The sequence below is a fragment of the Aphis gossypii genome, chromosome X, assembly GCF_020184175.1.
Source record: "Aphis gossypii isolate Hap1 chromosome X, ASM2018417v2, whole genome shotgun sequence".
NCBI lineage: Eukaryota > Metazoa > Arthropoda > Insecta > Hemiptera > Aphididae > Aphis > Aphis gossypii.
Genome location: NC_065533.1, coordinates 38,143,494 through 38,168,633, shown reverse-complemented (window position 1 = coordinate 38,168,633; position 25,140 = coordinate 38,143,494). Strand labels below are relative to the sequence as shown.

At 26.8% G+C, this 25,140-nt stretch overlaps 2 protein-coding genes across 7 annotated transcripts in view; both read left to right on the top strand.

Annotated features, from left to right (window-relative positions):
- LOC114119646 (uncharacterized) overlaps positions 1-5,561 on the top strand; it is a 69,234-nt gene extending 63,673 nt beyond the window's left edge. For 3 of the 5 annotated variants that reach the window (XM_027981272.2, XM_050205549.1, XM_027981274.2), the window contains exon 3: positions 1,854-4,256. In XM_027981272.2, the coding sequence (XP_027837073.2) occupies positions 1,854-2,191 (338 nt within the window). In that variant the 3' untranslated portion in view covers positions 2,192-4,256. Of the gene's footprint in view, positions 1-1,853; positions 4,257-4,865 lie in introns of those variants that run through there. The other 2 variants (XR_007605544.1, XR_007605543.1) reach the window with 2 other exon arrangements.
- A 7,566-nt stretch (positions 5,562-13,127) lies between these two features.
- Positions 13,128-24,019, top strand: LOC126552800 (uncharacterized). 2 transcript variants are annotated; one of them, XM_050207743.1, is made up of 5 exons: positions 13,128-13,306; positions 16,787-17,172; positions 18,897-19,091; positions 19,200-19,325; positions 20,906-24,019. In XM_050207743.1, exons 2-5 carry the CDS (start codon positions 16,863-16,865, stop codon positions 21,259-21,261), a joined length of 987 nt encoding a protein of 328 aa, XP_050063700.1. In that variant the 5' UTR covers positions 13,128-13,306; positions 16,787-16,862; the 3' UTR covers positions 21,262-24,019. The 2 variants fall into 2 exon arrangements, with proteins under 2 accessions (XP_050063700.1, XP_050063699.1); XM_050207742.1 differs by having other exon boundaries at positions 13,129-13,306; positions 18,897-19,325.
- Positions 24,020-25,140: the final 1,121 nt, after the last annotated feature.

The window sequence follows — 25,140 nt, the reverse complement described above, 5'->3', positions numbered from 1 at the left end:
TTATATAGTTATAGGTATTATTATAGGTAGGTATCTGTATTTTAACTTATCTTTATTGATGTATTTTTCTTTACGTTTTTTCATTAAATCTTACAAAATCAATAAATTATAACGTACATAGTTAATTTATACTTTGAGTAAAATATACATAAATCAAAAAAAATTATTACCTGCTATATAAAATGGTAAAAGCAAAATGTTAATAATTAATAATGTGTATATATAATATATTAGTGTGTAATTATTATTCTAAAAATTTATGATTAATTTTTAACAAAATATTCTTGTAAAAATGCTGTTTAATTATTGATTTATTAATATGAATATTAATTACTATCTAACTGAACCGATTAAAAAGTTTAGATAAAGGTTTATCAATTATAATAGGTACCTACATTTTATATTGTTACTTCTTGTATATTAGGATTTTGAAAAAGTTATTTGTCTTGTACTCTTGTTATAACTTTTGTGAGTAACGTTGTAATGTATTTATTATTTTAACAATATTTTGGGACAAATGAGCCGATAGAAATATTTCTCTACCTTTTGAAAATTGATAAAACTCAAAAGACGCTCCCTGGTAAGCACTTAGACCCTGTAAACTTAATTTTGTAGTCAATAGAGTCATTTCAACACCAATTTGGTGTATGTTAGACAACAGGGTGCACTGTTTAGATTAGCAAAAGCTAACCATATTTTATTATGATAAGAACTTGTTGTTTTACCACATGTCCACGTCATCCTTATTGATTATTATGCACAATGCACATAGCATACACTTTACTTATATCAACTCTAAGTATAAACATTAATGATCCAATTTTCTTTCGTTGCATTTAAACTGAAAAATAACAATAAGGTATAATCGTTTTATATTATTGTAGGTATCGATCATAAAACTGATAAAACAAGTGTATTGAATGTATTAAATGTATTTGAGTGCGGCATACCATGTAGGCAACTTAAAATACTTTAATAATAAATTATTAGTCGTTCAAAATATATGTTATTACTATTGTATTCAGTGCTCAGTTTTTTATGCACTAATTAAACATTTAGTATAATTTACAATTATGTAAGAATAAACATAAAAAAAAAACGTATTTATAAAAAAAATTATAGCTAGTAGGTACAAAAATATACATTATCTTTCTTATTATTATCAAAGCATAATATTGTATTCTTTAATTTAGCTTTAAATTATATCTAAGTATTAAATGTAGTATTTATTTCTGAATTAAATAACGATAAATAATCATATTCATTTCCATATAAAATTCCAATTTCTCCCAAATATATCAATTTCAAAGCGTACAACGATAAATCTACCAGACAACTCAGCTTAGCGTTTAAAGACGTCGGTGATGTAATCTCTTAAAAATGCTCCTAAATGATTTACAACTTCAGTTAATACTTTTAATAGGGTTCTATCGCCGGATGACTTCCCTTCTTGTAATTTTTCCATAAATTTCCCTTATACGTATTATTTTATACTAGGTATATATTTATACTTATGAAATACTCATGAAATTTGTATAAAGAGCTTCGCCATAAGCTAGATTTCAAGTACCTACTCGGGTAACATAACCGACTTAACTTACATTTTTCTATAATAAATTAAACATCGATGATGAGTTAAAAAAATAAGTTAACTGGCCCATAGCCAAGCAGATTATTATAAACCTTATACAGATTGTATAGTGTATCGTTATTTTGTTTACGAATACTGAGTAAGTAACCAATAACCGCAGGTACGATCGTCAACAGTCCAACGACTTTCATAAACGCCGTCATAATAACGTACCTATATTTCAACAGTTACTATATTGTTACGATTTTGTGTGTTTCCGCAGTCCAGCGGAGAAGGAACGAAAAGAACTCTAGAAAGCACGACGCCGACTCGCTGCCCAGTTACACGATCGTCACGGGGCTGCCCACTTATGACGAGGCGTTGGAGCGCATGAGGGGAGGCTACAATCACGGTGGCGCGGCCTCCGTCCGCGACAACAAGCCGCCGCCGCCTCCGCCGTCCAAGCCCGTTAGCGTGTCCGTGGTGTGCGTCGACGACCCGACGCCGCCGAAGCCCGACCCCAAGTTCGGGCTGGTGTCGCACAGCCTGTTCGTGCACGACGACGGGTGCAGTCACTGCCTGTCCGTCCAGGAGCTGTTGGAGACCTACAACGTGCGATAGGCCTGCACGTCCGCCGCTGCCGCCGCCGCTGCCGCTGCCCACCACCCCTCCCTCAACCCTACACACACCCCGCAACCCCTCTCGCCCGCCGAGACGCTGCCCGGTGTAATAATTTATTATTTTAATATAGGTACCTCCCTACCTAATAATATAATATTATGTTATCGATAGAAAGTTATGATATGTGTTTATATATATATACGCGATGCGATGCGACGGACGTCGTTGACGATTTTCTCCGATTTTTCGTCGATTTCACACGCCACGCCGAGATGAGTAGGTTAGGTTAAAGGAGATTAGGTGGGAGTGTAACACACTGTATAGGTATATCGTTGTGTACCTATGTCCGCGATAAAGACGCGCTCGAGAGCGTGGCGCGTAAGTCTATCGCGTCCAGACATGAGCTGCATATCGCGTAAAGCCGATCATATAGTAGACCCATAACAACCCCAAAACCAGAAAAAAAAATCGTATATTCTGCGCGCCCTCCCCCCCCCCCTATTTTGTGGCCGTAAAATAAAACATACGCCTATTGCGCGTACGGCGCAAATTACGATGATAGTTGAAGGTGCACGTTTTGGCCGCGAATCAGAAGTTCCAATATTATGTACACTCATCGACCCCATAGATAAAAATTAGGAGTAGCTAAGCGGGACTAAGCAGCTAAAAAAATATTTTGCTTTCTCCACCCTAAAAACATTGATCAGATACACCATACACAGCGTAAACATTATACACCACAAAAAAGATATTTATCGAATTTCCCCAAAATATAACCAGCTACCCCCTCAAAGAAAAAAATGTGCATCGCATACCATATTTATCACACATCATAACTTGTTATTATGATACAACTCGAGTATTCCTAGTAGTATGCGTGTAAAGATTGAATTCATCATATATGATTTCATTATAGAGAAAAACCTGCAAAATACCTAACCAATATTTTTAATTCAATTATAATATAAGTATTATAACAAATAATTGTTATACAAAAAAATAAAAATTTATCGCAAATAACACAATTAAGTACTTTACCCTTAATTCAACGCCTTCATCTTTGGGTATTCTTTTCAACTAATCATATAAATGTCATATAACAATTTTAAATGTTTTATCTACATAGAATATATGGTATATATTACCTATGTACTATATACGCGACTGCAAACAGGCGTCATACTAACGATAAATAAATGAACTTATGAACAACTATTACGGTCAAAAAACCGATTTTTTGCATAGTATCTCACTATGCACTAATTTTAGTAGAAATTTTTTTTTTTATTTTTGAAGGGGGCTCGTGTTTGCTCTCGTTGAGCACTCCCAACGAACATTCGATGTAATACGCGTACCTATAATTTGTACACTATAATACAATTAAAATCATATATTTTGTACGATTAAATTTCCGTCGAGCTTTTAAGATCGTAGAAAATTGTCCCCTAGTGACATAGTATAATATTAGTTAATAACCAACGAGCTGCAGCGTCGCCGGTGTTTATAATAGTTCATAATATTTCACCGGAACGCGAACACTTTTATTTTCGTCATCCAGGCGGCACTTTTCTCTCGCCCCCCCGTATCAAAAATTTGTATACCACGGTTACCTCCACATAGAGGGTTCGACTAATGTTGCGTAAAACGCACCGTATTATAATAGTACGACCCGCTAAGATATTACACACCAATACACGCGCGTAAAGCACGCGTGCGGCGCCGGCAGTTCTATAATATTATATTATATAATACGCTCCTCGAAAAGCCTTTGTGCGCGCGACTTCCGTTACGCTTGCGACTTTGACTTTGTGTTTTTGTTTTTTGTTGTTGTTTTCTGTCGGCATACGCGCGCATATTATTATATTGTATGCGATGTGTACTTGATCATCGATCGGTATACGAGACTCGTACTCGATTTGACGACATTATGATGTTGAATACTATTTCGATGTAACATAATAATATAGTATAATAATATCATCGATATCATATAATATCGTGTTTTGTGTCGAAAACTAATTTTCAAACCGTTAAGGTGGTCTACGTTGCTTTAAATAAAATAATAGTGATTGACTAGGCGCGTTAAATACCGATAATAATTGTAGCGTTCAGAATAAAATTGAAAAAAAATACTAGCAACTGTCTATAAAAATATGACAACGCTTAATTGTTTAAAACTATTTTCCTTCTAATCAGTTATGGAAATAATAACATATTTTATCTCTAATTTTGATTATGTTTACGAGTTGAAACGCACTTATTCTTTTTAGACTTCTCGAGTCGTGCTCTGCAGGACAGAAAAATGTAATTATTGCATTCGGACTTAAAAAACGTAACGTTCCAATTACTGCTCTCCAAAAATACACTTTATAGGTGTGTACAGCACCACTTAACATCTCATTTACATGTTTTTATTCGTAAAATGTATAATTTTCGTGTACTGCGGTTAAATCTCAGGCACGTTCACTTTTATAACAATTTTTAAATTACCTGACAGAGACTTAAAAAAGTCTACACGCATGCATATAATAATACATAATCTAGTATACAAATACATAAAATATTCAATTACAATTAATATTTATAAGTCCTATTATATTGAATGATTAGATCGAGTACAATACAAACATTACTTTTTTTGAAGCCGAGTGTGAGTAGAACATTTTTTGTTTAGGTGAAGAGTTGTGCAGTTCGACTACTCCCAATTTGACATTTTGCATGCTCCAGAAGTCTATCCCCTTCGACGCGTCATTGAAATAGGTGAACGTTTGGTGTTATCTGCGGTCTCTCTGTTGCAATGGTACCTAAACGATAGATTTAGCAGTTCAGTTTGTTCGCATTATAATATATTAGTACAACACTATTTGATATTCCTTAAACCTACTTATGTATATATATATATAATATATATATATATATATATATATATTATATTGTACCTACGCGGCGTTTTAAGATAGTGAAAATTCGTTTACGCCGGTTTTACGAGTTCAAATTAAATAATACACATCGCCGTTGACGTTTCAAAATGTTCGTCTTTTGGTCGATTTGTCACCAAAAATTATTTAGATAGTCGCACACCGTTATAATAAACGTATTATTACGATACTATGTCTAATATAGCTTGTAGTGTAGAATTGTATTTATTTTAATTATTATATTATTGTTTTTGGACTGCCATCATGTAAACTATTATTTGCATATATATTAATTATTATTATATTATGTAATATGTATTTAAATGTCAGCCAATAGAATATTAGTTTATCAGTACCTTTTAACTAGTTATAATAATATAAAGTCATTTGATTAAGAACCAACCGTGTGTTTCATTTTTAAATTATTATATGAATAAATATTATAAACAAAATTATTTGTGTACATTTTTTTCGAACCTTCTACTCACATAATAAATCTGCTGATCAGTTATCACTCTCGACAGGTCTTATGATGAGTGAATAAATAAAAAAAAATATAAAAACAAAAGCATACACAAAATACGTCGTAAAAAGTTGTTAAATAAAGTGGATACAACTTTTTTATTGTTATTTTGTTTTTCATCAAATCCAAAACTCGCAAGATTAATTAATTTTACTTTTCAGACGTTAAACTTTAAAAAATAAACCAGTGCTTTGTCTTGTAAACTACTAATAGTTACTTCGAGCATCTACGTGATATTATAGAACACCGTTTTGCTTTTGAAAATTACACACTCTATAAAATTATTATTTTAATAGCAAGTTTTTTTCTCTCAAAACAAAAGTTTTACTTAATTTAAATTGTTAATTATTGAAAATTTACTTCCGCATTCATTTTTAAAATATATGAAATAACATTATACCTATTACAGGCAAAGTGAACTATTTAAAAATATATTAATAGTTTATAATATTATAAAAGTATTCATGCCAATGAAGTAGAGCATTCTTTTCTCCGGTTATTTTTTTAATAAAAAAACTTATGAATATTTTTTTTATTCACTACGTACTCGAAACAAATTAAAACGATTATGCATTATTTCCATTACATTTTTGTTTCTATGAAACAACGAATTTAGTAACGCTTAAGGCCAAACGTCGTTATAGTCACTATAGTAATAGGTACTTACTTTTGTTATTTTACTACCCAATATGGCAGTAAGGCATATTATAATTTAGAGAGTAAGAAACAAAGCGTAAGAAGCTTGATTGAACGCATTCAAGCATGTTAGACAGCAGTAGAAGGATCTCAGATTATAGTTCTGGCAAGTTCAAATAACGAGCGGACTAAAATTCAGAACGGAGTTTTCGTAGCCAATAAATGAATTCAAACACTATTCTTTAGAGTTTAGATAAATCCTAATATCTCGAAAAATTTACAACAAATCTTAATGATAATACTTGCTGCTCTAATTATAAAAATGGGCATTTAAAATATATTTATAATACCTACTTCACAATATTGTTGTAACTTATTAATTTGTTATCACATATTTAATGTTTTCCTTTACCAAAACACTTGTAAACTTAAAACAAGATCTCACATAACGTTAATAAGTTGCTCTTATTGCTTTAATAAAAATGCATTGGTACAATATTTTTTACAAGCATTTGAAGTTCAAATGTTGATAAAATTCGTCAAAATTTTCAAATCAGATATTGAAGTAAAAATATTAAATCATCAATTATTATACCTAAGATTTGAAAATTGAATTCAAGGTTCCCTACAAAATGTATATTGAAACCAAATAATTTTTTAAAAAATATGTTAATATTATGATTTATTAAAAACAATTTAAGTTGAAATTTGGACAAAATTAGATATTATAGATATACAAAGAGTTACAGTTTGTAATTTAAAAATATTAATCGTAGGTATTTAAATTTTTAACATATAATAATAAACTATATTATAAACACATAATGATATTTCCAAATGCAATAATTTAGGCGGAAATGAATTCAACTTAGGTACCAACTAATTGTAAAATAAATACTTTGTAATTATATAATAGGTATGCTTATATATAATCTTCTTTCGTATGCAATGATTTATCATTTTAATATGAATACCGTTTGATTATTGCATAAATATATTACCTTTATATATTACCTTTCCAAAAAAATATTAAACCACATTAGCGTTTTGAAGGTGATATCACGGCTCTTTCTTTTAGCCTCCAAATGGATATCATTCCCTGAAGTATATTTTACTATGATTTGAACTATTGAAGACTGAAGAACCCATCGTTAATTATTTAAAATCACCATAATTATCTCATCCATAGGTTTGTTTGTAAGTCACATCACTGAAACTATGTCGTTTTTTTTTATAAATTATTATTATTGTTATCATCAAATAAAAGATATTATACTATCTGTACAATGTTGTATAATAACAATTCATACTTAAATTGAGATTTGTTTCACTTTAACAGCTCCTTAAAATGTTATTATAAATTTATAATGAATGTACCTACATGGCTACAAGTATATGCGTGTTATGTGATGATGTATTTGTTTGAAGTATTGCTTAAAGAGCATTTGTATGTCAACAACACCTGTACACCTGTGTAAGTATAACCTTTGTACGTCGACCAAAAATGCACAAAATATTGTTATAATATACAGAGATGTATAACATATATATTTTTTAATAATGTATTTGAGTATTATTCAAATATACGTTTAAAAAGTATTTGAAACGAATTTTAATTATCTATTAGTTAATACTTGATTGTAGAATAGTAATTATTTACTCAGATATTATTCAGTTCATTTTAAAATATATTTCCTAATTTTAAATATCATTAGCATTCTGACGAATTAATATAAGTTATTTAAAAAATAGTACCTAATTAAAAGAAATTAATAATTTCAATACTCTATGGGAATTCGTTTTATACTTTATTATTTGACTAGCAACATCTAATATGTATTAACTAATTAAAATTAACAGCAAAATGTATTATGATATTATATTAATAATTATAAAGCTATTATAGTAATATATTTTACTATATTTAATACCTACGGTAGATATTCAATTAATTGTCGAGAAAACATTAAATTTATTAAATTATTATTATAATATACTACACTAAATATAATATATAATATATACATATAGTATTAACTATATGCTATATTTATGCAATAATCCATTGTTTTATATTCTATTAATTATTTATTTCAAGTCAATAACGAGATACCTTTAATACTTAAAGTCATCTAAATGTATTTTGAAAGTTGTAAAGCATATAAAATATAATAATAAGCTTAAGTTTCAAATCTTTATGAAAAGTATTTTAAAATTACAACAAAATAGCTATAAATATTTAATTTTGGTTCAAGCTTGAACTTAAGTAACTGTATTTAAAAAAAATTGTGTTTAACTATTTTTTAGATTTATTGATCCTTATATATACTTCTTCAAAGAATCTTAAGTTCATTACATTTTTAAGCTTTTAAACGAAGCAAACATTATACTTTTATTTGTGAGAGAAAAAATTAAATATATTGAAAATGTCAGTGTCTAAAAATTAAAAATAACTAAGACAAATTCAAAACATTTTGAAGTTATATCATGCCTATTGCCTACTCGTATAAAGTAAATGCTAATATAAATATTTTATAATTTCAAGTATTTGTTTTGGAATTACGACAAAAATAATAAATTGATTAGGATTTCGTTTTGCAAAAAAATTTTCTGACTCTTTTTAAGCTGTTTATAAATATTTTACATTTTCTACTTTTTTTTCTATAAATGTCAATAAAACATTTTTTGCTAGTTAAAAAAGCTTAATAATTCAATGCGAGATTTCTCACAAGTTATTATTGTATTGGAATTAAAATAAAAATTACATTGCAAAATGACTTATATTTTTTATAATTTTTTGCAAGATCAAAAAAGCCTAAGGTTAAGCTACCTATAGTCATTAATTTAAATATAGTTAGTAGTTTTCTATGAATAATAATAAAATGTAGATTATATAAAACAAACAATTATTAGAAAGTTATCGACCTCACACTTATTAAAAATCAAAATTGATTATTTTCACACAAATTCTGAATGTAGGTACTACGTAAAACCATATATGTATAAAATATGACTTCTATGCAGTCATTTTTATTGTTCTTATGCTTCGAAAACTTTAACTGCCTATACAAATCGCATTAAATTATTAAAAATTAAATTTAATAAGTTTTTAGGTAACCAATAAATCATAGTTATAAAACAATTATTTTAATAATAATATTAGAGTTGCGTAAAAATTCTAGTTTTTCCATAATTTTTTTGTTTATTTTTTCGAATATAAAAAAAGTACTGAGAATCTTTAATTTAATTTTGATCTCTCTAAAGTATAAATCAATTTTCTATTCAAAACTACCCTCCAAGTTGAAATTCAAAACTCTTTTCCGCTATGTATCGTGCACAGACATATACAAAAACACACATTTTTGTAAAATCAATATATTCAAAGCTCTGCTCAGAATCTAAAACCGTTATGATTGAATACAAATTTTAAAAACTAATTTCTTTCTTTGTTATTTATACTTGTAATATTTGTATATTTTTAATGTTATCGCACAGAACGATTTTTTTTTTAAATTTCTTGGTAAACAAAATATATATTTACAATCTATACAAAAAGTATAATATTATGATGTATACTTGTGCTTCGTGATTCTTTGGTTGAGAAAGTCAAAATATATTTTGTTAAATTAAATACAAAGAAACTTTTTAAATGAATGAAATATTAGTTTATTTATTACGAAGAATACAAATTACTGTATTCTACATTTATACTTAGTACTGCTCTATGCTAATTACTTAGATTTTCTGTATTACAAGAAAGGTTCTTCCTAAAAATGTCTATCTACCTACTAGACTACTGTATGCGCCGTGACCAAGGAGCCTCTATGTCCAACAATAGGGTAGGAACTAGGAATCACTGGATTCCAGCCCAAACGTCTGGGTCATGTAGTTACGTACACCAATGCCAATGTATATATTATATATCTTATTATCAAACATAGTTTAATGTAACTGTATACAATGTGCAGTGTGTGCACACATAACATACCCCCGAGGCTAGTCCCTGCGGCTTAACATACATACACAACAAAAACATAAATAAATATAATGAAATATAATATGTACATTAACTTTATAAACATAGATTTTTTTTTTTTTTACTTAGCTATTAAAAATATGATTACTAATGATTACTATTATTACAATTAAAAACAAAAATATTCGAAAATTTTATGTTATTTGATTGGGGCTATGATTAATATGTTTTCTTTTCCTGTATTATTGGGTTTTCGTTTCGTTGCAGATTTGCATATTACAGTGATGAGGGTCTGGGGATTTACGTCGTATATAGCTATTTCGTTGCATATAACTTATATTAAATAACAGATTTTTCAGTACCAAATCTAACGCATGGTTAATAAATGTGTTTAAAATATGCGACAATATTTCCATCGTTATATGTAATTATGTAATATAGGTACAAGAAAGCTTTACATATGTCATATACAGCCAGTGACTTTTATATTTAATTGAAATTATTTTTAAGGCTATTTATAACTTAAGGTTAGAAATTCATAGCATGCACAATAAACCCAAGAGTTGGTTTTTAATAATCGGTTTCAAATGATCACATTGAGTTTTACATTAAATCGGAAGGAATACTTAGCATTTTAATTTTGCATAATTTAAAGGAAAAAATATCCTTCATTGAATTAGTTCATTACCCTTACAACGTTACAAAAAGTTTATGAATTTTACTTAATACAAACATTACTTTGTATTTGAGTCAAAATGAAAAATAATTCACTATCATTGCTAAAACATATTATGTAATCGATATTTAGTTCAATAATAATAGTGTTATCATCTTAAATATAAAAAGGTAAAGGAATATAATGGTAAATATTTTAGCCAATTACAGTGATTATAGAAGAATGTAATATAAAAATTAGGAGAAAATCCTTCTGGATTATTGAAATAAAAGAGATCGATAAAAAATTTAGTATATTCTGTATTCTACTCTTCTACTAAGAGGTGGATTATTACGGGGTCCAGGAAACGTTAATTAAATCACTGTGAAATGAATCTTTCCATGACTTACTGAATTTGTAATAGAAATGAGACTGTATTTTATAAGTAAATTGATTAAGAAGCGATCCTTAAATAATACATTATTTACACTGACTTTGTTCTTTAAGTCAAACGTCTGTCGAAACTTTATTAGTAAACATTTACAATTTTGAACTATATAATAAGATAAATTTAAATAGAATTAAAAATTCGTGTCATGTCCGTCAAGTTTAACTCTATTGGGGGGTCTTTTTAACTTTGTTTACAAAAAAATAAGGGCATCTTTGTTAAAAATGACACTGGGGCCCATATTAATCGATTTTTAATATAAGTCCCTAACTATTCAATATTGAAACATTTTTATTCTATATATTCCCTACTTACTATATCGTGGCTTTATTCCTTTTTTTTGAAAATAACTAATTCGTGATATTATTAGAAAAATAATCCACTAATCATAAAAAATGTTTAGTTTAACAATTACCATTTATCATACAAAAGTCAAAAATAATAATTTAACAAATTTATGCTTAGGTACTGTTCTGAAAAGTGAAAAAATTAACCTCTTAAACCTAAAGGTACTAGCAACTGTCAAAAAACTAACAAATAATACTACAAAGGGGTTTCGGTCCACTAATTTACGGAATTTTATTATTAGAAGGCGATAATTTATAATATTATCTAATATAATATGAGTATATGAAACATGCAGCGCTATCTATGTGTATAATCCATTATTATGAAAACAAATAAATAAAACAAGGGGCTTCAACGCCCACTGTTTCATTATGAAAATCAATATTATGACACCACTGTAGGATGAAATATTATTGGACAACGGCTATACCTTATTATGTAATGACCATAGCTGGTAATATTATGATAATAACTATGAAATAAATTGAATTATTTGACCACCGTGTTGCGCCACTAACAATCAGCTATTTAAACACGAATGGATCGATGCTGGAAAAAACTCCTTCTCTGTGACGTCATTCCCTCTATCTTGGCAGGACGCTCAAAAGATTTGACCGCCCAGCATCCGTGAGGATATTGATCGGGTGTTCGTGACTTGGTTATTGACATGTCTGCAGTGTCGGGACGGGGTAGGAGAGGACGCAATTGCGCGCCGATTAATCCTCACTACCCGAGTCGGTAGAGGCGAACGCCTAGGGCGTACTCCGCCTCCTACGCGAAGTCTTATGTGGCCCACCAACACTATCATAGTTAGTGTTAGTGTTCTCAACAAATATATTTTCACTATTATTAATTGTAATGAGTAGAAGAGTAAAAGTAATGATAATAATAATTAAAAATATCATTTAAATGTTAGAGTGATCAAACTTAGATTTGATTATGTTGATTACTTCGTCAGTACAATTTTTTAAAGATTTTTTTATAATATAAGTTCTTCAGCTAGGAACATTGTAGCTGTGTCTAGTATGTATGAAGTAAAAATAGTCCACAATAAATTAGATTTTAAAGGACATCACAACACAAATTTTTTTTTTCAATTTTAAGTTTATTGGTGGATTATTGTTGTCAACACAATGAAAAATATTTAGGTAAAAATCCGAAGTTGAAAAAATGTCTTTGGCATACTATTGACATCGCAAAGCAGCGAATCCCTATCGAAAAAAAGAAATAAAATTGCAGGTATTACTATAATTTATTATTGTATAATAAATAAAAACTGTTTTCCGTCATATTTTAATCTGAAAAAAAAATAGAAATCTATTAACTCATATAATATCTAGTAAAATTTTTATAATTTATATAATTATTAAAATAAACAATTTTTGGTAACACGTAAGCTATGGCGGCAGCGCTATGTAGCGATAAATGTTTGAACTTCGCCAAACCCTAATCGATTAAGCTGATGGTAGTGACTGACGAGGGTGATGCACCCAATCTCATTCAATATAGTGTGCAAGACAGTGTATGTCGTGACACTCTCGTTAACTTATTGCTTTTTTATTGTGTCATCGTCGTCAAAAATCAAGAATATCATATTCGGTGGTGAATTTGGTGAGTACATTTGATTTTTTCTTATTTAGCGAGCATTTTATACTTTTTACCATTCACTCTAAAATATAAAAATAAAATGACAGTATATATATATATATATATATATATGTATCTATGTGACTACAATTTAGGTGAATACAGTGTTCCGTCCTCCCCACAGACTGTACCCGCCACCACGAAAAAATAATAAAAGTGTTAACGTTTGTGCCTATTGTGATGCGACCCTTTATTACACTCATACTAATGTATCAGTATATATATACTCATACTAATGTATCAGTATACTTATATATACCTATACCTACACGCCCCTCGTAGAAAATTTAAGACAAGTAGTTTGGTGCTAACGAACGCCAGTTGCGACGAACAGCTTACGATCATATCTTGAAAAGTATTCAATTGATTTTAATACGATTTCACTAATGGATAGGCCGAATCTTGCAGAGGAACGTTTTAGTGTATAATACGACTTAGAAAAACTAATAGAAGTCATAAATAGGTAATTTAATACATTTATCTTTATACCTATATATATAAATACGAAATACGTTTTTCACTAACAGCTATAATCTCAAAAATTATTGGACTAATTTTAATAGAGATCGTACGAATAACTTTTTTAAGACTGAGTGTGTTTTTAATTTCTTTTTCAACACTTGGAAGTTGATAATATAGAGTTTTAATTTATATGAATTTCGTTTTGGCTCTCGATAATCGTACTTCACAAAGCTAACCATATCGACGCTTATTTATCCGTGAACTGAGGTAAGCTAAAGCCGAGATACAGCTAGCATGTATATTAAAAATTGTTGTTTTTATAATCATACTAAAATATCACTCGCGCCAAAGAATATGAGTAAATCGTTTTGCGCCTGTACGAGTAGACGAGCGGCAGTGATCAATATATTGACTGACGCCAACAATATTGGTGTGTGTAAAATGAGTGGCGCCTGGAGAATGCGTTGACAGTGGCACATTTTTTGTTAAGATACGATTAACTTCTTTCGTAGGGGGGATTAAAGATATTTAAAAAGTAAAAAAAATACCATCAAGCGAAATTACATTATAAATCTGTAATAATTCACTATATAATAATATTATTATAAATCTTTTATATTTGTTATCTACTTTACCAATCGTGGTGGTCAAGAATACATTTTTATTTTAAATTTGTAATATATATATAATATATATATACTTATGAGCTCATAATATACATTAGGTTATATAATAAATATTAAATAAAATAAATAGGATTAAAAAAATGTTATAGAAATTCTAATTTGTATTTAATTGTACAAAACATGAAATTTATTATACTACTAAAAAATCACATAATAATATTTTCCTTGCCACTACACATAGTATTAGTCTAATATTATAACATAGCAATCGCAGACACGGGTTTCATTATCAGAATACTAATTAAGGACACTGAATAACAAAAGTTTAGGAACACAAATATTTCCTTTCGCCACTTTTTTAAGACTTAAAATATTTGTGTCCTGTAAAATAAAATAATTGTTATTCTTAAAATGTTTATAATATATTACATTCGTCATACATTTTGTTACAAATCTTTTTTTTTTAATAGTGTATACCTAAATATTGATTTATTAATTTTATACCAAACGAATATTATAACATCATTTGATTGTTAATAAATGCCTCCTTTACGACGGCTTTTTTGCCCGCTTTAAATTTTTAACAGCAGCACAATTATTTCGGATTGCTAGACGTCCGCAATCGCTATATTATACAAATTAATGATTGGACATTAATCTTCAAATAGTATGTGATATTTTTATTCACTATTCATTTGTAAATTATGTATCGTACGCAACTAACATGGTTTTTATTATATTGTCAACAATTAGGGAATACCGACACCTTATAGTTGTCTTAAAAAAATATCGATCCATTTTTTTTTGCCTAACTAAAACGCGTAGTATAGCAAATTTGACGTTTTTTTTAGCAAAAAAGTGGATCTTTATCTAAGGTTCCGGTGTTCCCTAATTGTTCACAAAGTAATAAAGACCATGTTAATTGAGGACGATACTTAAACAATTCATATAAACGAATAGTGAGTAAAAAATATACAATTCAATTTTCAAAAAATGCCGACTTTTTTAGAGTTATTTATAGACCACTGAAATTTTCGATTTTTATGAGAATTTTTTTTTGAAGTATCGATGAAAAATTTTGAATGACCAAAAAAAATTGAAAATTGAATACAAGATTCCTTTTGAGTTGTTTTTATTGATCGTTAGTCACATTATTTTTTATAAGCGTTTATAGTTAAAAATTTTACGAAATATGTCAAAATCGCAAAAATTTGCAAGTAATTTTGAAGTTGAAAAATCATAAAATGTTTTGTGTTTATATCTAAGAATAAAACGCTAAGTTTTCCATATGTTTTCCTTCAAGTAGCTATAGAGAAAACTCGAAGCATCAATATAGGAAAAATTATAAGTGCGTTTGAATTTTAAATTTTAAACAATTTATCCTCAAACGATTTTAAATATTTGTTATTATTCAAAAAGTATAAATTGTAGATACTTGAAAATTTCACCAGTTATTTAGATTGGCATTTTCTTTACATGATTCAATTTTCAAAATATTTTGACTTTTTTTGAGTTATTTATAGACAACTGAATTTGTTCAATTTTTCTGAAAATTTTTTTTGAAGTATCGATAAAAATTTTTTGGCTGAGTCAAAATATTTGAAAATTTAATACAAAATTTCTCATAAGTTATTCTTATAGTGATTAAAATATTATAAGAATACATAGGCACTATTTTCTTTTATTAGCATTTGAAGTTCAAATATTGACAAAAATTCGTCAAAATCATTAATATTTGCAAATTATTTTGTAGGTATAATTCATAAAAAATTTTTGCATAAGTAGCTTAAGTAGCTAAGAGTTGAAAATTTAATACAAGATTTTTCATAAGTTTAGCTTACAATAATTATAAAATAACTTAAATTTTGGTGTATTCAAGCCATTAAAACATAACCCCCTTATTTTTTTTTATTTTTTTATTATATCAAAATTATTAAATTATAGTAGTTTGATAGCTTATAAACTATATTATATGTTATATATAATAATATTCGTTTGGTATAAAATTAATAAATCAACATATCTTGAAAAAATGGTGAAAAAAATATTTGTGTTCCCAAACTTTTATTATTTGGTGCCCGCAATCACAAACGAATAGCGAATAAAAATAATATCACATACTAATTGTGGATTATTGTCTAGTCATCAATTTTTATATGGTGATTAAAATATCAAAAACACCTATCTAGATCTTACTTTTAAATTACATAGAAATCCGTTCAATCTAATATTAAAATAACAAAGTAAAATTGTACCTATATACTTTACATTATATTGAGATAAAATCAACACTATGTTTTTAAACTAATAAATCTTATAATGTATGTAACAAAAAATATTTTATTATTTTTATTAGACTGTTCCAGAAACTATTGCTACCAATTGTATCATCAATTGAATACCCATCTAGTTTGAGTTTTGAGAATTTTGAAATGACGAACTACCTTAATAATCGGAGAATAGCCACCAAGGCCCATATGATACAGGACTTTATGGATGTTAATCCACGAGTATCTTGGTCTCCTTTTATCGCCATTAGACCATCAAACATCAACTTTGTTTATTTATTAATGGATACATTTATGGTTGAAGGTCGTGGTCGAAGACTAGAAACTGCTAAAGTAGACGCCATAACAAGATTCTACTCCTTTGCTCCGCCATACGATGATACAGGAGAAGCAGAAGAAATAATTAACTTAAACAATTTGGTAGACAATAAACCTAAATTAATTAACATAATGGGTATGTACGGTGAAATATTACAATTATTATAGCTAATTTATAAGTTAACTAAAGTAAACTAATCCTTTAATAGAAAATCAAAAAAAAGTAACTTTTTTATAATAATATACTGCAAAAGTTTGCTTGGACTCTTACTAACCTAATATTATAGCCACGTATTATAACACATATTATATAATATATTTTTGTGCTGCATTAATGCCATATAATTATAATTAACCAAATTTTATTTTTCACAATTTAATTTGATTAATAATTAATAATTTTTTATTTTAATAATATATAATAATTATAAAAAAAAAACACAGATATTTCTAAACACGGATAGGTACATATAATACGATTTATTCAAGGGCTCGAAAGTCGAAATGTTACTTACATTATAATAATAATAATAAATAACACAGTTTTGTAACAAAATAACTAACGATTTGGAAACAAATTAATATTTTACTATTAGGTACTTTATGTCACCTATTATTTCTTGGTAAACAATATATCATGAATCCAACAATAGTATGACCAATTGCAAATTTTTTCAATTCAATACAAATTGAAAATAAATATTAGGATAATTCATATAATGAAACAATAAAATTTAGACCATTAATATTAGATTCCGTTAAGTATCATTTTAAAGAAAATATCGTATTATTATTTTTTTTTTTTTGCAATTATAAATGTTGTCAGTTTCTTTTAATTATAATTTATATATTAACATAGCATTACCTACTTCAAAATAATAAAAAATAACTAATCATCAATTCAATTTCAATCGACAAAAATCTTTTAAGTTAATAGGTACAATTCAAAGACAAGAAACGTTTAATTAAATATTTGTTACACAATTACTTTTTTTTACCTTTTTAACTCATTTATGTCCAACATAAAATAAGTAATAACTAATTTATGATTTAATTAACTGGCATACAGAGCAACTGCCATTATATTATTGTAATTTATAGGTATAGTGTATACATGTGGTATTTATACATGCAGATAATTCAGTCGTTTAAAATGTTTAAATATTATAATTTTAAATGTAATTCGTGTTGCCATAATTCGAAAACTTGTTAAAATAAATTTGAAAAGCAAACATTTTTGCTTTAGTAAGAATAGTAGAATTAATCATTAAAAAAAAATATATGACGAGGTATTTAAATAAAGATCATTTGCAAATATTCGTAATTTTGAAGAAATTGTTAAGCCACATAATTGTAAAATCTATACATTTTGCTTAGCTCAGAATCTAAAAATGTATTTTTTTTTTTTTTAACATAAATAATGGTTTGACAAATTAATCATAATAGTTCGTCTAATAAATTAAATTGTGACAAACGAAATTCGTTTATAAGTTTTTACGTTATAATGTAAATTAAATATTAATTCGTTATTTAGAAATTCAAATGACAAAACAATTTCCATTTCGTATAGCTTATGCTTAATAGGTATTCATATCGCGAAATGTTATCCATGTTGTAATTATACATTGTGGAGAAACCGCGTTTCAAGGTCGGAAAATGAATGCATTCACGAAATGGAATATAACGCCGTTATGGATGCGACATATTATAATATAGTTTAAACATATATATTGTATTATACAATACATTTTATTGTTAGAGTTTTAAATTATTATTTTAGTGTAGTTATAGACATAAAATATATTGTAATGAATAAGTAGTTTTTATACTAATATATATGTTTCCTATTGTTTATTTTAGACTGTTTCGAGAATGATACATCATCAAAGCTATTTTCACCAGCCAAAGCTGCAGATTATATTGATTTTCTTTTTGATTTTGATACCTCACAAATGGTGCATGACTTCAATATAGCATATCAGCATTTAAGCTATTGGTCTAACCTTGATTATAAATTATCCGATGGAAATTATTTAAAAGTTGCGTTGAACATAGGTGATTATCGATTTATAGGTTTTGGTTTAACGCTAGAAAAAGCTAAAATAAATACAATAAAAAGGTTTTATTTGAGCTCTGTCCAAAATTTTTTTGAAATATGTCAAGAATATAATGAACAAACTGAAACGGAAAGAGATTTCGACTGGGAAAAAGAAGATTCAGTAATTGTGTTGGAAGATAAATCATTGAATGACGCCGGAAATTCATCTCCTGCAAATACTAACTCATCAGGTACAGTATAAAATTATTAATTTGATTGACCAAAGTAAACTATTTTTGTATCTAAACAATTTAGTATTTTATAATCATATTTAGATTCTAAGCGTACCTATTGATGAATGTACTGATTTTATAATGAAGGAGTTTCTATCATTGCCTTTTGGAACAGTAAAAATTTTCATATTCTGGGTTGATTTCTGATAAAAAATCTAATAGCTACTTTAAAAATCAAAAGTAAAAAAGTATTCAAAAAATATTAATTTTCAAAATTACCGGGAAAAGAAAAAAAAAGAAAATCATGAATTCAAAAAAATCCAGTTTGAAACAAAATCGATTTTTTTTTTATGTAATTCAATGGATTAACAACCAGTAGGGAAGAGACGAAGGGGAGGCAAAAAAAAACGTTGGATAGATGGGGTAAAACAAGACCTAGAAAGGTTAGATATTACGAAATGGGAAGAGTTAGTCCAAGATCGCGGAAGTTGGAGAGTATTGACAGAGGCAGCGAAAACTCTTACACAGTCATGAAGCCACATTGATGATGATGATGATGTTGATGATGTAATTCAAAAATAAATTACCTACTTTAAATTTTTGCAATACTTTATTATTAGCATTTCCTAGTTTCCTACACACAGAGTACAATTTTCTAAATATTTTGAGCTATACATAGACATTTTAATTTTTCAATATTTTTAGTAGTTTTTTTATTATAAATGACATTTTTAAAAATTATTTGCAGCGTCAAAATTCTTGAAAACTTAATACAATATCCCACATAAATTGTTCTTATATTTGTATAAAAATATTAAAAATACATTTTTTTTTCTATAACTACCTATTTGAAATTAAAATTTTTACAAAATAACATATTTTAACAATGAATAACGATGTTCATTATATTATAACAATATATCAATATGCAATGATATTTTTAAAATATATAGATTAATTTTAAGAAAACATCTATTCATCTATTTATATTATGAAGTTCATAATTATGGCTAGTATTTCTGAAATAAAAATTTAAGTAGAATTAGATTTGGAGAAAATATAGATAATCCTTTTCCATTTTACTAGAAACGAAAATCGTAATTTATAATGGAAACAATACACGACGTCACCCTACATCCTCATGATGGTTTTTGAAAAGCTGGTGGTTGAATTAACCATTGGTAATATAATTTAATGTAATGGTATAAAATATAATTATATCATAATATTATAATATTATAAGCTTGTTAGTTGTTATTTATCGCACACAGCTACAATGCATTTATAAAGGCTAAAAGGTATTTTATTAAATTGAATTAAAACGCTTTAACTATAGGTATTATTAATATGTATATATCTAATCTTTAATTATAAAAAAATGCACTAAAGGTAAAATATCATTTATTTTAATGTGCAAATGTATCAAATTTTATATTTTAAAAATCAATGTAATTGTTGAATTATTCAAAACAAAATAGCCCTAATTATATAACATGATATTATATGATAATATGCTTAAGTTATCATTTTTGGTTTTTATTAAATAATTTATATATAAGTTTATTAATTCAATATTTCTGTTATTTATCCTTTTTTAGAGAATAATTCGAAACCTCAGCCGGCTCAACCTCGAGAAATCCGTCGCAATGATTATACAAATAAAAAATCATTAGCATTGAATTTTTTAGAAAAATACAATCTACGAAATAGTATATGGTCTCCTTTCGCCCGTGCCTCTGATGATCCAAATAAGAAAACTAAAAGTGTTAGAGTTATTTTACGGTTGGGTCCTAAACAACAGTACGAAGGTCAAGGCAAAAAAAAATCTATTGCTAAAATAAATGCGATAAAGAAGTTGAAGAGAGCTATTTTACAAGCTAACCCAAATTGTACTAAAACAAAATTTATAGAAAATATAAATAAATTAGGAATACCAATGAATAACGGATCATAATTTATGAATAAGTTGAACATATTATGATGTAGTCAACGTTATTGTGGCTTATTGTATAGGTAGGTATAGATGATTTATAAATCAATGACGGTAGATAATAAGTTTATTTAAAGACGATTTTTAATTTTATTAGATACTCATATTCCATAAAAATGTATTCGTATCACAGATGTTTCATTTACGTATAAGTAGTTAACATTTTCTGAACTACAGTACTACGATAAATATTTGTCTGTCACAAATATTATCGTAGTAAATTTTAAAAATATACACTTAGTTTATTGATTTTGACATAAATAATTAAAAAGTAATTAAATAGTTATTATTATTTTTAATAACACATTTATTACATTTTTTATAATTTTCATACACTTATTTACTCATAATAATAATATGTAGTTTGTTAATATAGATTACTATAGAAATATGGTATGCTTCATAAAAGCCTGATACACTACATGTAACGTTTAATAATTTCCATAATGGGTAAACGGTTACATGTCTACGTAAATTCTTACACAAAAATAAAGACTCCATTGCCAAAGTTCCTACACGACTATATAAGTAATCCAATACATTATGGTCAGAGACGTATTTAGGAATTTTGCGCTCAGGTTATCTGAGTGTCATTACTTTTTTTTTATCACTCAAATAACCTGGGTACAGTATTATTAAAATAATATATATTATATATTAAAATGCACTTCAAAATGTACCACCTGGGGCCAAGCCCCCCCCCTGCCTCCCTAAATAAGTCACTGGTCACTTGTTACAGAAATAAAATTAAATGCGAAATCTACTGTGTACGCGTACGACATACCTACGGCAATATTAAAACACTATATTTACAGATATTTACTATAATTTTATTATTTTATATAGGTAAGCATATTATATTATAATATCTTTTTTCAATAAACAATACGGACAAAGTTCAATTAAAAATAATATAAAACGCTTTTTGATGCATTACAAAAACAAACCAATTTTATTTGAAATATCACTTTTCAGTCCTATTTTATTATTATCACAGACGTCTGAATGTAACGTCGGAAAGAAGAATTTTCGTGTAAGAATTTACGTACGAGTGTAATTGTTTTGAGTTGTAAATTACGTGTATATTAAATATACAAATTACAAATCAATGGATGACTCTTACTTTCCGAGTACATATTGTCTCGTGCGAGAACTTACATTCGCTCTGTTAGGTTACCCATCTCCCAATGATAAAAAGATTTCAAATTGATTTACGAATATAGAGACTGTATAAAACGACTGCGAAAAAATCCTGCTAGTAGCATCCAACATTTATAGATAATCTATACCTGCCTTTATTTCCCAAATTTAATTTTATATGTATGCTAAATGTCTAATTATTATGTATTGTCCGCGTTTAATAATATTTATAGTATTTATTATTTTAAATTATAAATTGCTATATTATATAACTTAACTTAGTTAAAATAATAAGTTCATTAAGTAATAAGAAACCATATTAACTTTGAACTATTTAAAATTTTTTCTTTTAACTTAGCTTATAACTCGTTAAAAATTATCATTTACTCACCAAGGCTTGCAATTTACCATTTATTTTTTTTTCTTCGTTTTTTACTATTCACTGCTTAGTAACTAACTGCGATCGATTAGTCTATGTATCGCTTATTGTTATTTTTAATAAGTATAGTTGTTTGATATTATATGTAAATTAATTAATTAAATAAATCACATGTAATTTGATCATAGTAAATAGATAATAGATATAAAAGTAATATTAAGTTTAAAATAATGCATTATTCGCTTATAAGCAATAAGTATATATAAATATATTATAGTCAACATAGGTTAGGTTCTTAGGTAGTAGTTTTTATTAAAGAGCTTGCTCGCAACTATTTAATAAGGAATATTTAGACAATTTGTACACTTGTTGTCATCACCTACAAGTATTATAGTCATAAATGATTATTATTTATTAGCCTGACTAAGTGTAAACAATTAGTGTTTACTGATTATATACACTTTACAGGAAAAACTCACACTTCGTACAGTGGTCTAATTTAAATATTTTTTTTTTCTTAGAAAGAGAAAGATTTGAAAACAGGGTACTTAGACTTTGATTTTGTTGCTAAAATCAAAATTAATTAAAAACTTGTGAAATTTGAACAAATTTAAAATCTTATTATAGGGTTTAAAAATATAATTTAAAAATCATAGTTTAAAGCACCCTGTAAAAAGTTTAGAAGACATTCTCTTTCAAAAACAATATATATATATATATTATAAAAATCGATCTATGAGTTATAAGAATTTTTCCTGTAAGATATGTTATTGTACAAAAAACGAAGTCCTGAGCAGCTCGCTTAGTGTTTAAGTTTACTTAAAATTATTTACTTTGTAAATTATAAATGATAAGGAATGTAATAAGAGTGCATTTACACTCAAATACATACATGGTATAACAAATCATTTAATTAGATATAAGTAAGTAAATTTAAGTGATGATCACTTATTTACTTTATACTTTAAGAATACTAATATTTAAATATTTTTTTTAATCAACTTAATATTTTTAAAGTCTAAGTTAAGTATATGGTGTTTGTTAATTTAATTTTGTACTTAATTTAAAAACAAATAATTAACTCGACATAGTTTTATTAATAAAGTTAAAAATTGCATTTACTTCCCAACCTAATTTTTTATTTTATTTTTAACTTTATATAAGTTCAAGGCTAGGCATTAACGAGTTAAAAAGTTAAAGTGAAGTTATTATACTTTTATTTTCAAAAGTAACTTCTAACTTAACGAGTTTAATTTATGTATTTAATACAACTACAAATATTTATTTTAAATAGTAAAATGTCCATTATATTAAGTTATTTGTTAAACTTAAATAAAAATGTATAATTTTATACAAAAAAATGAAAATAACTTGTTTTTAACTAAGTTAATTTTTTTTTCAAACTAACTTTTAACTTTTAACTAGTTAAAAAACTAATAAGTAAAAAAAGTAACTTTTAACTTTAAATTTAACTTAAATTTTTCTATATTAACTCGACTTAACGAATGAAAATAATTAGATAACTTGCCCAACTTTAAGAGTAATCATACTAATATGTTGTTTTAATATTTTATACCTGATAACATTGAATGTATTAAAAATAGAAATTTTTACTTTTTTAAAACATTTTTGTTTATAAACCATGTATTCATAAGCGGTTATAATGTTTATAAACTACAAGACTAAAACAGATTTGTTGTCATGAAAAATAGTTATAAAATAAGTAACACTTTTAAAACTGTAATCGAAAAAAAAATAGTTTAGATTTGTTTAATGTTTTCTATTTAATGTAATTGATTAGGTAAGGTTATATAACTATTCTAATGCAATAGTTTTTTTTTCATACTTAGTTTTATTATTTCGACTATATTGTAATATTTATGTAGAATAGAAAACTTTTTGAAAACTTAACATAACTGTGGTTAATTATTATAGTCTATACTCTATATACCTACATTCCCTATTTCCTGTAGCATGGCTTCATTCTTTAATCATAGACTTAGACTTTAGAGAGCTATGCAATTATCTATTTAAAGTCAAAGATTTATTAAATATACAGTAAATCTTGTTATTTGTTAAAGACATTCTTCAAATGACCAACTTCATAAAATAATGTTTTTAGCAAGAAAGCATCTTAAAACAAATGCCGGAATTAAAAAAAAAAAATAAATAGTTAAAATATCGATTTTATTTATTTATATAAATCTAATATATAAATTTGAAAATGAAAACCTTTGAGTGATATGTCCTCGGAAACTACTGAACCGATCGTTATGATTTTTTTTTTTTTTAATTGAAGAGCTCATTGCGGAGAAAGTTTATGA

Coding starts and splice junctions, on each gene's coding strand:
- LOC126552800 (XM_050207742.1), top strand. CDS start 16,863: ATGACGAACTACCTTAATAATCGGAGAATAGCCACCAAGGCCCATATG. Junction 17,173..18,896: donor TAAATTAATTAACATAATGG/GTATGTACGGTG, acceptor TGTTTATTTTAG/ACTGTTTCGAGAATGATACA. Junction 19,326..20,905: donor TGCAAATACTAACTCATCAG/GTACAGTATAAA, acceptor ATCCTTTTTTAG/AGAATAATTCGAAACCTCAG.